Source organism: Zingiber officinale, chromosome 11B (assembly GCF_018446385.1).
Source record: "Zingiber officinale cultivar Zhangliang chromosome 11B, Zo_v1.1, whole genome shotgun sequence".
Taxonomy (NCBI): Eukaryota; Viridiplantae; Streptophyta; class Magnoliopsida; order Zingiberales; family Zingiberaceae; genus Zingiber; species Zingiber officinale.
Window position 1 is genome coordinate 87,519,348 of NC_056007.1, and position 12,415 is coordinate 87,531,762.

At 40.2% G+C, this 12,415-nt stretch overlaps 2 protein-coding genes across 3 annotated transcripts; both read right to left on the minus strand.

Annotated features, from left to right (window-relative positions):
* Window positions 1-1,477: 1,477 nt before the first annotated feature.
* LOC122034158 (gibberellin 2-beta-dioxygenase 3-like) lies at window positions 1,478-2,658 on the minus strand. The gene is made up of 3 exons (XM_042593282.1): window positions 2,285-2,658; window positions 1,863-2,208; window positions 1,478-1,765 (listed from the first exon to the last, which is right to left on the minus strand). Exons 1-3 carry the CDS (start codon window positions 2,656-2,658, stop codon window positions 1,478-1,480), a joined length of 1,008 nt encoding a protein of 335 aa, XP_042449216.1.
* A 1,284-nt stretch (window positions 2,659-3,942) lies between these two features.
* LOC122034299 lies at window positions 3,943-11,250 on the minus strand. 2 transcript variants are annotated; one of them, XM_042593493.1, is made up of 4 exons: window positions 11,115-11,250; window positions 5,252-5,416; window positions 4,825-5,166; window positions 3,943-4,746 (listed from the first exon to the last, which is right to left on the minus strand). In XM_042593493.1, exons 1-4 carry the CDS (start codon window positions 11,191-11,193, stop codon window positions 4,148-4,150), a joined length of 1,185 nt encoding a protein of 394 aa, XP_042449427.1. In that variant the 5' UTR covers window positions 11,194-11,250; the 3' UTR covers window positions 3,943-4,147. The 2 variants fall into 2 exon arrangements, with proteins under 2 accessions (XP_042449427.1, XP_042449426.1); XM_042593492.1 differs by lacking the exon at window positions 11,115-11,250 and adding an exon at window positions 6,450-6,686.
* Window positions 11,251-12,415: the final 1,165 nt, after the last annotated feature.

Genomic DNA, 12,415 nt, shown 5'->3' on the forward strand with positions numbered 1-12,415 from the left:
TTTTATTTCACTAATACAAATATATGCATTGTATTTGTATATGGCAGGTACATGGATTTTGCTTACAATATGATGGTTGAAGATGGTCCAACTAATTGTGTTTTTATTCACAAGACTTTGTTAGTCTAAAATTTAATAGTTTGAGTGTAGTCTGTAGTTAGTTTTAGATGTAAATGACTTATCATTAGTATTGTATTTTTTAATTTGACTAAGTTAGTGTTAGATGAATAAAAATTTCTATTAGCACTTTTAATTGTATTTTATTCTAAATGATGGAAGTATTGTGATGATGTATAAATTTTGAATTCAGGTTATATATTCTAAATAATTATTCTTGTAGTGATAATTTTTAATGTCTTTATAAATTATTATAAATGACAATTATTAATGTCATTATAGATTATTTAAGGTGGCATTTTAAAATGATCTTATAAATTATGATTACCGACAACTTTTACTGTCCTTATAAAAATTTATAGGACACTTATAAATGTCAAAATAAATGAGTTTAGGTAACATTTAAATGTGTCCTTATTATGATAATAACAAGACATATATAAATGTCATTAAAATAGGATTTTTATTGACATTTTTATACTGTCGTTATATCCCTATATTGTGACATTTTTAAAGTTAGTATTGATTTTGTATAATGACATTATAAAATGTCAGGAATGCAAGGAGGATCTAAGACGACATCACTTTTTAGGGTGTTTTTCGGTAATGTCACTAAAACTTAAGTGTCATTAAAAATAAACTATAAGGGCATTTATGTGTGCCCTTAAAGACCATTATTCTTGTAGTGTAGTCATCGATAATTTACCTCTTCCATATCCTTTTATATATATATATATATATATATATATATATATATTCAAAAAAATTCATTCTAAAATATTGATTTGATATTCATTGAGTGGATAGAACAGAAATATTGTTCAACAAAGAAATATTCATTCCCATAGTTTTTTATTTGGAGAATGAGAGGAAATATACTGCCTATGGGACATCAGTTGTTGGAAAAGGTAGTTACATTTTCTGATGCTTTTCCCCCTCCCATTTATCAGTTCACCATTTACTTTAAAATGACTACCAAAATGGAAGCATGCAGCAAAACTCCTGTAAATATGAGCAATATTAATTCACCACCAAAACATTGTAGATCAAGCAAGATATCCTGTCCCTTACGCTACATGTTTTCTTACTTCTGGAGTTCTGGTAAGAAAGTAAAGAGGTCCCTTGTAGATAGATTCAGGGACCCCAGAAGGAAGGAAGGAAGGAAGGCCTCGGAGCAAAAACATACATCAGGATAAAAAGGTAGTTTGGTTACCGTCTTTGGTTAGAAATTTCAAAAAGTTAATCTAAAAGATTGAACGATGTAACGCAGCAGTGCAGTGCAGTCCAGTGAAGTGAAGCCAGATGCCGGAGCCTGCACTGCAGTCCTTTTGATCATCACTATTCACTCTTCCTCAGTGAGTCACACATGCAAGTTATGAGACAGTGACCTCTGAGTCTGATCGCTAGTCTCCTTCTCAAACAGCCCAAGCCTGTTGTCACTCAGCCTTGATCTGTAGGCAGCCTTCTTGTACTCCTCCCATGTGAACTCCCTGTAGCGGCTCTGCTCCTCCTCCCCCATCACTTGTGGCAATGGTGCAATCCTCTCCCCCAGCGCTGGCCCAAAGAAATAGATCATGGACACCCTCGCGTCCACCCCATTGGCTACCACCCTATGCTTCACGCTCCGGAATCTCCCATTTGTCAGAACCTGTACCCATTTTATTCCACCCATCTCAACCTATAATTCAATTACTTATGTGCTACGTATTAATAAACCTTTAGTTAGTTAGTTAACAGTCCCAGACCTGTAGGGCATCGCCGACGTTGATGAAGAAGGATTCCTCGTCAGGAGCGACTGGAATCCAGCTCCCGTCCTTGAGTGAAATCTGCAAGCCAGAGGTGTTGTTTGAACGCAGAACAGATATGACCTGCGGGTCAGTGTGCTCTCCGAAGCCAGTCAGGCTAAAGCCGTGGAGGAGTTGCAGCGGGCAGGGAGGGTAATGGTTGAGTCTAAAGATCCCGTCACTCTGCTCTCCCGTCGCTAGCTTACTGAAGGCGTCTCTCGGCTCGATCGCTAGCCCCTCGGCCATGAGTTCCAGCACCAAAGCAGCAAGCTTCCTGATAGCCGATAAGTACTCCCTCAACGTAGAGCTTCATGCACACGTTGAATAGATGCCACGTCTAAAACAGAGTCTCGATATTAGATGCTTAATTATATTCCACGTACCTAAATGGGCGTTGGTTCGGAGTGACGGCGAAGAGGAGGTATTCGAGACAGCCGACGTCGCCATTAGCGCCGATGGTTTTATTCCCGTAGCCACCAAAAGAATCGGGAGGGCATGACCTCTGCTTTTCCAAGGGAGGCAGGGAGAAGAAACTCACAGCCTCTGCTTCGAGCCTCCGCACGAGCTCCATAGAAATGCCGTGGTTGGTGACCTTGAATAGCCCGAAGTCTTGACACGCCCTGACGACCAGCTGCGCCGCCGCATTGTCGGGCTCGGAGAGGTCGACGACGGGGACGACCGAGACGGACGCGGCGGCGGCCTTGGGAGGCCGAATGAGCGGTATTTGATCCAGGGAGGGATTCGACAAGACGACCATCGTCGAAGGGGAATTCAATTGAAACAGAGCAGCAAAGCAACCTGCAAGCGAGGACCGGCGCGTGAGGTGGCCGCTTATATAGTGGCAGGGCCAGGTATATATAAAATTAATTACACTTTAGAATTCCCTGATTAATAATTTCATGAGACACTAAACTTTGTAGTACATGCATTATTCTGATTTGTTTCGATCCACAGTATTCAAAGGTACACGCATCGATCCAACTCAGTCAGTCACATCCGTTAAGGTAGACCTGACTCGTCCGTGTTGGTCGGGTCTGAATTTGACCGAGACACCAACCGGGTCATCATCCTCGCCCGCGCTTCACATTTTAATTCCGAAGCCGCAGGCAATAACACGATCGCGACAGACGACATTGATATAATTAATCTTTCTCTCTTTCGAGAGCAGGAGTTCCAAAGGGACAAAGGACATGATCTTCTCTGGCCTTCGGCCCACAAGCTTCTCTACAGTGCGACCCTTCCTGAAGCCCTCGACACTAGTGCACGCAGCGGCCCGGTGGCCCCACCCATCGGGCTCCCTCGGTTCAACGAATCACGTTACTGGAAAATTATAATTAACTCGGTGCATGCATAATACGGATCTTTTTTCTGCAAGAAGGAAATAATTCATCGCTGTCACAAAGTCTAGCGAGTTCCTAGTTATCGTGGGGGATCTTTAACTGGCGAGTGAGCTGTTGGACGGAAAAGATGGAGCTGCGAGGGGGCTAGCTAGCTAGCTAGCTAGTGGATGAGGAATCTAACAAACTCTAATCATGGAGTGGGCAGCGGAGAGCGCAAGCTTTGGCAAGAGGATAGCGTACGGAGATCTGGAGGGATGGGAGAGCAGAGTGAGTGAGTGAGCTGGTTCAACCGATCGGCCCCGAAATAATGAGGGGATATGAATCTGGAAAGCAAGTCGAGCAGGAAAAACCACGAGCAACGCAACAAACTAGACTGGCAGTTTAAAGTGCTATCCAATCTACCTCGTTGCACGTAACAGTCCATCGAACGCGGACATCGACTCTGGTGCATGCTCGTGGGGTTCAATAGCAGCAATCCTTCAGGCCAGGCCCATTCGATGTATCAGATTTTCGGATACAGCGACATCGATCATGGTCGTTCGATCCAGCAGAAGAGTAAACGATATACTATTGCGCGTGCAAGGACAATTTTAAACACGACGCACGATTGGGACCGTCTGCCCATGCACCGTCTAGACCACCAAAAGGTTATGGATCTGTTGTATGCTCAACTTTGTCTGAAGGAATCAATCCACAGCTAGTAAATAGAGATGACTATAAGTCAAATTATCCTTATCATCGATATCGTAATTACTGATGCCATTATTATGTCGCAGAAGTGGATTGATTTCCAAATACATGTGAAATTGAAGCAAAAACACTACCATCACACTTGCTCTCCTCACACAGTCATTCCGTCGAACATTGAGCAGCAAATCCTTTGAGATTTGCCTTGACGACTGGGCATCAGGCAGAGATGAGCATAAGTACAGTTACAAGCAGACTGGGAAGAGTCGCGACCCAAGCGGGCGTCGCGGCGGCCGCGCCAGAGGCCCCCCACACCCTGACCTCGTCCACAACAGGGCCGCAGAGGGAGCTGTGATCGTCGCTCCTGGTGTTGTAGTAGACGCTGTAGAAGGCAATTCGCGTGCGATCCGCGCGCGCCGTGAAGGTGATGTTAGCTGGCTGGCTGGTGGCGTTGCCCGTGGGGGCGTAGTGGAAGTTCTGCGCCTGGTCGCCGGCGAATGCCATGACCGCAAGCGGCGCCTGGCAGGAGTCGCCGGCGGCGCCGACGGTGAAGGTGAGGCTGTACTGCTTGTCGGCCGTTGTCTCCACCATCTGCGATATGATGCCTTCCTTGCCGGAGAGAAGCTCGACGGCGCGCTTACCCTGAGGGACGGAAAAGTGGTTGGAGTCGATGTAGCGCACCGCGCGATTGGACTCCACCAACCAGCCCGAGAGGGCCGACATGGCCTCCTCGAGGTTGGTCGGAAGGAGTACGCCGAGGCTGGCGTTTTGGAACATCCACGGGCCTTCCTCGAAGTCCCCGTTCACCACGGCGTTGTCTGCAAAATTGATCAACGAACCAGGCAGAATCAGACGAGGAAAGATAGAACGAAGACGACGACGCGTGCTGCGCGCACCTTTGGGTCGTTCGGGAGCGAAGAGCTTCTTTATGGCAATGTTGTCAATGATGGGGCCGCAAGTGGGGTCGTCCTCCATGCCGGGGTTCTTGAAGCTGAGCAGCGACTCTGTGCCGTCGTCGGCCTGGGCCTGGAATGCCCAGGCGTAGGTGTCCCACCCCTCGACGCTGTAAAGCGTCTGCAGGTCCACCGTCGACGCCGCCGGCGACACCGACACATTAAGCGATTCCAGTTGCGCGCACGTCCGCGCCGCGCTAAACGTTACCGCGTAGGATGCCCCTTTCTCCAGCTGCAGCCCCTGCGATATCTGCGCCTCGTTGCCCAGCCGCGCCGCACGAAGCCCTACAGCAGATGCCATTAAAGTCAAATAGAACAGAGCAACCAAAAATTCAGAGGAGAAGAAGCATCCATGAAATTAATTAATTACCTTCGGGAACGATAAGAATCATGCCGCCTTGCTTCTGCCCGGACTCCACGAGCTCCACCATGCCATTGATGGTCCAGCCGGGGAGGGAGGTGATTCCTTCGCCCAGACCACTGCTAGCGGCCCCGCCCGAGGGCGCAGTCTCGAAATCCCCGTTGTTAATCAAACCTGCACTTTGTTTAATTGCCATATAAATTAGTGTTCATGATGGAATAGTCAGACAACGGGCCGGCAGCCAGCCATGGCGAGCTAGGGGTGGCCATGGTGATGGCATAGTGGCAGACAAACAAGGGCCTAGGGAAATGCGCCATCAGCAAAGCGTAGCAGAAGAACGAAGTCCAACATTGCAAACTTTCTCGGTTCAATGATGCAGGAACTAAAAACTATTTCTTTGTCTAATGTTCATCTCGATCGGCATCAAGCTTTTACTTTTTCTAAAGCTCAAATTGTTTACGACTTTACGTTGGTTGATCAAGACAACCCAATCAAACAGGTACCTAACGGTTGCTACTTCTATGTAAGATATAGAGGTCACATGGAATCCTGTTTTATGTCTACAAATCTAATATAATCAAGGAATAGATAGTTTATAGCAATATGAGTGACTGATATTGACATTTGTCGAATAAGATAATCAAGTGATCCTGCTTTGGACCATCTAGTCATTATCATTTCTTCGAACCTAAGAGAAGTCAAGGTTAATTAATAATGATGTACACTCACTATAACCAGACGGTGGCATAATGGTGAAGAGTAAATGCACATGAAGTAGAAATTAAAAGAGTTGTTGCAACTCATGCGGAGGACAGCGAAGCAATAAATATTTACCGACGAGTACGTAACAGAGTTTATACGGAATCTCTATGTCAACAACTGCAGCTAGCTGCAGAACAGCAAGTAACATTTTAGGTAGCTGGTAAAGAAGGAAGACTAAGACACTCCGGTGCTTTCGCTATTACAAGAGATTCTTGCAGGGATGAGTAGCGAGTCAAGAAAGAAAAACTAACTAAGATGGCAGTATGAATGCTATCGGACTGCGAACGAAATAAGTTCAGATATGCTATCAGACTGCTAAATTTTTCTTCTTTGGAAGCTTGGAAAGGAATGATAACAGGGCAGCTAAACGAACAAAAATTCCAAATAACCTTCAGAAATTGGGAATCCAGGACGAAAGGTGAACGCGGAAGGGAAAGAGGCATACCGTCTTCCACTGCAGCTGAAACACAACGAGAGAAAAGGAGGAGGACGGTGAGGCAAGGAAGAGGAGTGAGTGGATTCATCTCCGGGAGACAGGAAAGTGACGTGACCAGCAGCGGATCAGGAACAGGACTGAGCAGAGTGGTTCTTTCCCCTTCGCCCTCTTCCTGCAGTTCCGAGGAGGAGTGGAGTGGACGCACCACTCGCTTGGCTCAATGGCAGGCTTTTTTATTACCTCTGATTCTATTTCCTTTGGCACTTTGTTTGGTCATTTGTTTGGTTAGTGGGGAATGTGATGAATAATTTGTTGCTTCGGCAATTTACTCGATGCAGTTTCACTATGAGAGTTGTTTTTTCCAACTTCGGATCTTCTGTCCCGAAACTCTTCCTGTCCCTCTGTCTCACGCAGAAAACGACACCCGACTCGTGAGAAACACGTGACGAAGGCGGAAACCAAAAGAGCAACCGATCCGCTGGACCGATCAGGACATGTCCTGATCGGTCTGGGAGGCTTCTGATCGGTCCACAGACCGATCAGCTTGCCTGTGGATCGGTCAGCAGACCGATCCGCTGGACCGATCAAGACATATCCTGATCGGTCCAGCGGATCGGTTGCTCTTTTGGTTTCCGCCTTCGTCGCGTGTTTCTCACGAGTCGGGTGTCGTTTTCTGTGTGGGTTAGAGGGACAGGGAGAGTTTCGGGACAGAAGATTTGATCTCGCTTTTCCCACCCCTTCTGACACATCCCTTCCCAGCCTCCACTCCAAAAATTACATTTATACCCTTTGTCATTTCTTTTTTTTTTTAATTTTGTTTGTTTATTAGCAAAAAAAAAAATTGCTGGACCCGGCCAAATTTTTTTATTGATTTAAAAAAAAAAATAAAATTAATAAAAAAAATGTTGGGGCGGTAAAAATTTATTTTAGCTTTGTTTATTTTTTTATATTAATTTTAGTTTTTTAACAAAAAAAAAAAAAAAAAAAAACTAATAAAAAAAATATTGGGGGCGGCAAAAATATTGTATATTGGGAGTGTGAAAATAAAATAAAAATTATTTTTTTATTGTTAACAAAAAAAAATAAAACCAATTAAAAAAAATAATATTGTTAACATAAAAAATTTATTTTAGTTTTGTTTATTTTTTTATTAGTTTTGTTTTTTTTAACAAAAAAACAAACAAAACTAATAAAAAAATATTGAGGCCGGTCAAAAAAAAAATTGTGCATTGGAGTGCGAAAATAAAAAAATTATTTGCTTTTTTATTATTAACAAAAAAAATAAAACCAATTAAAAAAATAACAAATAACAAATAAAGTATAAAAGGATATAAATGTGAATATTATTAAATTTAATGTGTCAGAGGGGGTGGGAGAAGCAAATTGCTTTCACTATACTAACGATTAGATTAAAAATAGATATATTTAATTATTTGTAATTTTGTATATTGAGATGGCGTTCAATTCACTCGTAAGAATTAGAATAGGAATAAGTATCATAGTATTATAAAATCAAAATGAGTAAATTTTGATATTATTTTTAAAAATAATGTTTAGTTAGTTGAATATTTTTAATTTGATTTAATTTAAATTTTATTTTTTACCCTTAAAAAAAATAAGAGAAAAAATTAAATGAAAGAAAAAAATATATGATTAGAGAGAAAGTGTGATGGAAAAAGTGAGGAGAGAGAAACATGATAGGAGAGATTGAGAAAGAAAAACTATGATAAGAGAGAAAGTGTACTGAGAGAGAAAATGTGATGAAAAAATGAAGAGAGGGAAAGTGTGATGAAAGAAAATGAGGAGAGATTGAGGAGAGAGAGAAAGTATGTTGAGAGAGAAAATATGATGAGTAAATGAAGAGAGGAAAAGTATGATGAGAGAAAAAAAATACAGAGTGTGATGAAAGAAAATGAAGAAAGAGAAAATGTGATAAGAGAAAATAAGGAGAGAGAGTGATATGAGAGATTGAGGAAAAAGAAAATATGATGAAAGATAAAGTGGGATGAAAAAAAATAAGAAAAGAGTGTGTGATGAGAGAGAAACTATAATAGAGAAGAATAAAGAGAGTATGTGTTATGGAAAAGAATACAGGGAGACAATGGTAGAGAACAAGGAGAAAAAAAATATGTTGAGAGAAAAAGTATGATGAAATAATGAGGAGAGAGAAAGTACGATGAGAGAAATAGTATAATTAAAAAAAATAAAGAGAAAAAAAGGAAAATGGAAAAAAATTAAATAAAATATATTAAAAATATTTTTATCTAAAATTTAATTTTTATTTTCATTCCTATCTAAATCCAAAGAAAAAAGTAAATTTTATCAATATCTAAAATTTTAAATTTCATTCTAAAATTTTAATTTTACTCTTATTAACTAAATTAAAGATTTGATAGAGAATCTATTTCCTTTTCTAAACTCTGAAACTAAACACCACCTGAATGTTTAGTATAACGTGCCTGAAGTTTTTTTTTGGTTTTTTAAAAGAAGGAAAGGGAGGAGGTGACGAGAATGGAGGAGACAATTAAATTTAAAAAAATGAAAGGAAAAAGGATTTAATGGTCATAATTTCCCCCGCCTTTTACGTGCGATACCACGACGTTCAGTGACCAACGTCAAATCATCAAACTTATTTAAAAGAAAAAAAAACAGAAAATATAGAGGATGTAATAAGAAAAAGAAAACGGCAGTATACTTTCAAAAGATCCAACGAATATAAAAATATATATAATCTTATAAATTTTGTGTTAGGATACGTTGAATAAATAGATTGTTTATATTTTAGAAAATATAAGAAACATGATTTTTTAGTAAAGCAAAAAAGGAAAAAAGAAATAAGGTGACTTCTAATTTTTTTTTTCTAAGAATCAAAATCGGAATAAGAATGGAAGGAATCGGAATCGAAATCAGAATAAAAATGAAAATGAGTATGAATATGAATATTACTTTTAAAAATAATATTTGATTAGTTAAATATTTTATATCAAAATAAATTAAAAAATTATCTTGACATGGAAATAGGAGAGAAAAATATATGTGAGAGAAAAATACGATGAAAGAGAACAATGAAAGGGAAAGTTTGATGAGAGAGAAAATGTGATGAGAAATAATAAAGAGAGAAAATATGATAAGAGAAAATGAGAAAAAATGTGATGAGAGAGCATAATGAAAAGGTGAGTAGAGAAAAAATATGATGAGTGAGAAAGTATGATGGGAGAGAATGAAAAAAGAGAAAGTATGACGAGAGAAAATAAAGAGAAAGAGCGTGATGGGAGATATTGAGGGAAAAGAAAGTGTGATGGGAGAGAAAGCATGATGAGAGAGAATGAGAGTGAAAATGTGATGAGAGAGCATGAAAAAAGTGAAAATATGATGAGAGAAAATGAGAAAAGAGCGTGTGATAGGAGAGATTGAGATGAGAAAAAGTATGATGAAAGAGAAAGTGTGATAGAAAAAAATGAGAAAAAATGATGAGAGAAAAGTATGATAAGAGAGGGTCAGGAGAAAGAAAGTATAATAAGAGATAAAGTATATGAGAGAGAAAGAAATAAGGAGAGAGAATATTGATGGTAAAAAGAGGAATACGCTCGCCCCCAGTGCCCCTGTTAACCCGTCCCAGAGGATCATTGATGAGATGTCTAAAAAGTTACAATGTGACTTGCCACTAAGGAGATGAGGGGATGATTAAGTATGTTAGTTGGTCCGGCCCGATAAGAAAGAGATAGAGTAGAGGGTTATAATAGAGACTAAGAGTGTCTTAGCTCAGTCACTTCGATACTCAAATCAATTTTCCATGGAACCAAAGTTAAAAAGGTAAATAGGAAAAGAGAGGAATAAAGATGTATGTACATGTAGGTAGAGCATGAAAATACATATTGTAGTAAAAATTGGAGATATTTTTTAATATATTAAATATAATTTTATGTATATATTTTTTAAAAAAATGGAAAAGAATATAGCATACGTGATAAAAAAATTTACCAGATCTTATTCTCTGATTAAATAGTTCCCATGGATTGAGTCCTAAAAGCTATTTTTTTTATTTTAAATTTATTTTTAATTATGTAATTTATCTTATATCATCTAATCTATTCAACTTCAAGATAAATCTCAACCCTAGTCTTTTCTGGATATGTTTATCTTTTGTTAGTGACATTTTCTCTTAGAAAATGAATTAGAAATTTTTCATCATACAATACAAAATAATTTTTTTTTCAAGTTCGCCTCTTCCACCTTTCAAACTCTCTCTTTTTGCTTCTCTCGCTCGTTATGGATATGAGATATTAGATTAACACATGGATATATATTAAAAATATATACTGAATGACCCGTCATGAAATATTTTATGGATCATTATATGAGTGCCATAAATATTCTCATGGTGACTATTAGTATGAATAGTTCTTAGACCTGAAGTCATTATGGTTCCCTACATAAAAAGTTGCAGGGATATGTAGCGAGTCAAGAAAGAAAAACTAACTAAGATGGCAGTATGAATGCTATCAGACTGCGAACGAAATAAGTTCAGATTTGCTATCAGACTGTTAATTTTTTCTTCTTTAGAAGCTTGGAAAGGAATGATAACAGGGCAGCTAAACGAACAAAAATTCCAAATAACCGTCAGAAATTGGGAATCCAGGACGAAAGGTGAACGCGGAAGGAAAAGGGGCATACCGTCTTCCACTGCAGCTGAAACACAACGAGCGAAAAGGAGGAGGACGGTGAGGCAAGGAAGAGGAGTGAGTGGATTCATCTCCGGGAGACAGGAAAGTGACGTGACCAGCAGCGGATCAGGAATAGGACTGAGCAGAGTGGTTCTTCCCCCTTCGCCCTCTTCCTGCAGTTCCGAGGAATGGAGTGGACGCACCACTCGCTTGGCTCAATGGCAGGCCTTTTTATTCGATCCGCTCGGCCCGGGAACGAGCAAGAACGCAAAGGGACAAAAGGGACAGCTGGTAACATCATCCTCGAGACACCTGCCGCTGACAAACAGTATGGTCGGCGGTCGGAGCGGACAAAGTATCGTACGGTGGAAGTTTCCACCGTCACGTTAGGGATATGCTCGGACGATTGCAGAATGACGTCAGACATGCTTTTCTGACACAACCCTACTGAGGTATGTTTGGGGAAGCGTGCACGCATCGAGAAGCATGACCGCGCCTCCCCGGGGTCCTATATAAGGACCCCCAGACTTCGACGGAGAGATGCGATTTTCATCACTGTAGCCACAGTAGCGTTACTTTGCTCCTCTTCCTCTTCACTGTTTGACTTGAGCGTCGGAGGGTCGTCACCGGGAAACCCCTCCTGAGTCGGCTTCTTTGCAAGTTTGCCGGAGGTCTCCACCATCATCAGAGGATAGCGAAGAGCGCCACGTCCCCAGCGTCCATCGACTCAGCGCTCGGACATGATCATAGGTATTATAATTTTATAGAATCAGAATGGGTATTAATTTAGGTATTTTTTAAAAAATATATTTGGTTAATTGAATATTTTCAATCTTGAATAAATTTAAATTTTCTTTTTTACCCTTAAAGAAAAATAAGAGAAAAAATTAAATTAGAGAGAAAAATATTGGTGACAAAAGGCGAATATGCTATCCCTCAACGCCCCCGCCAACCCGTCCCAGGGCTAACAATGAGGAATTAGAGAGAAAAATATGATATGAGATAATGATGAGAGAGAAAATATGATGGAAAAAATGAGGAGAGAGAACGTGAGAGATTAAGATGAGAAAAACTATGATGAAAAAGAAAATATACTGAGAGAGAAAGTGTGATGAAAAAAATAAAGAGAGGAAAAATGCGATGAAAGAAAATAAGAGATTGAGGAGAGAGAAAGTGTATTGAGAGAGAAAATGTGATAAAAAATAAAGAGAGGGAAAGTGTGATGAGAGAAAATAAGAAGAGAGAATATGATGAGAGAGAATGAAGAGAGGAAAAGTGTGATGAGAGAAAATAAGGAGAGAGAGTATGGTA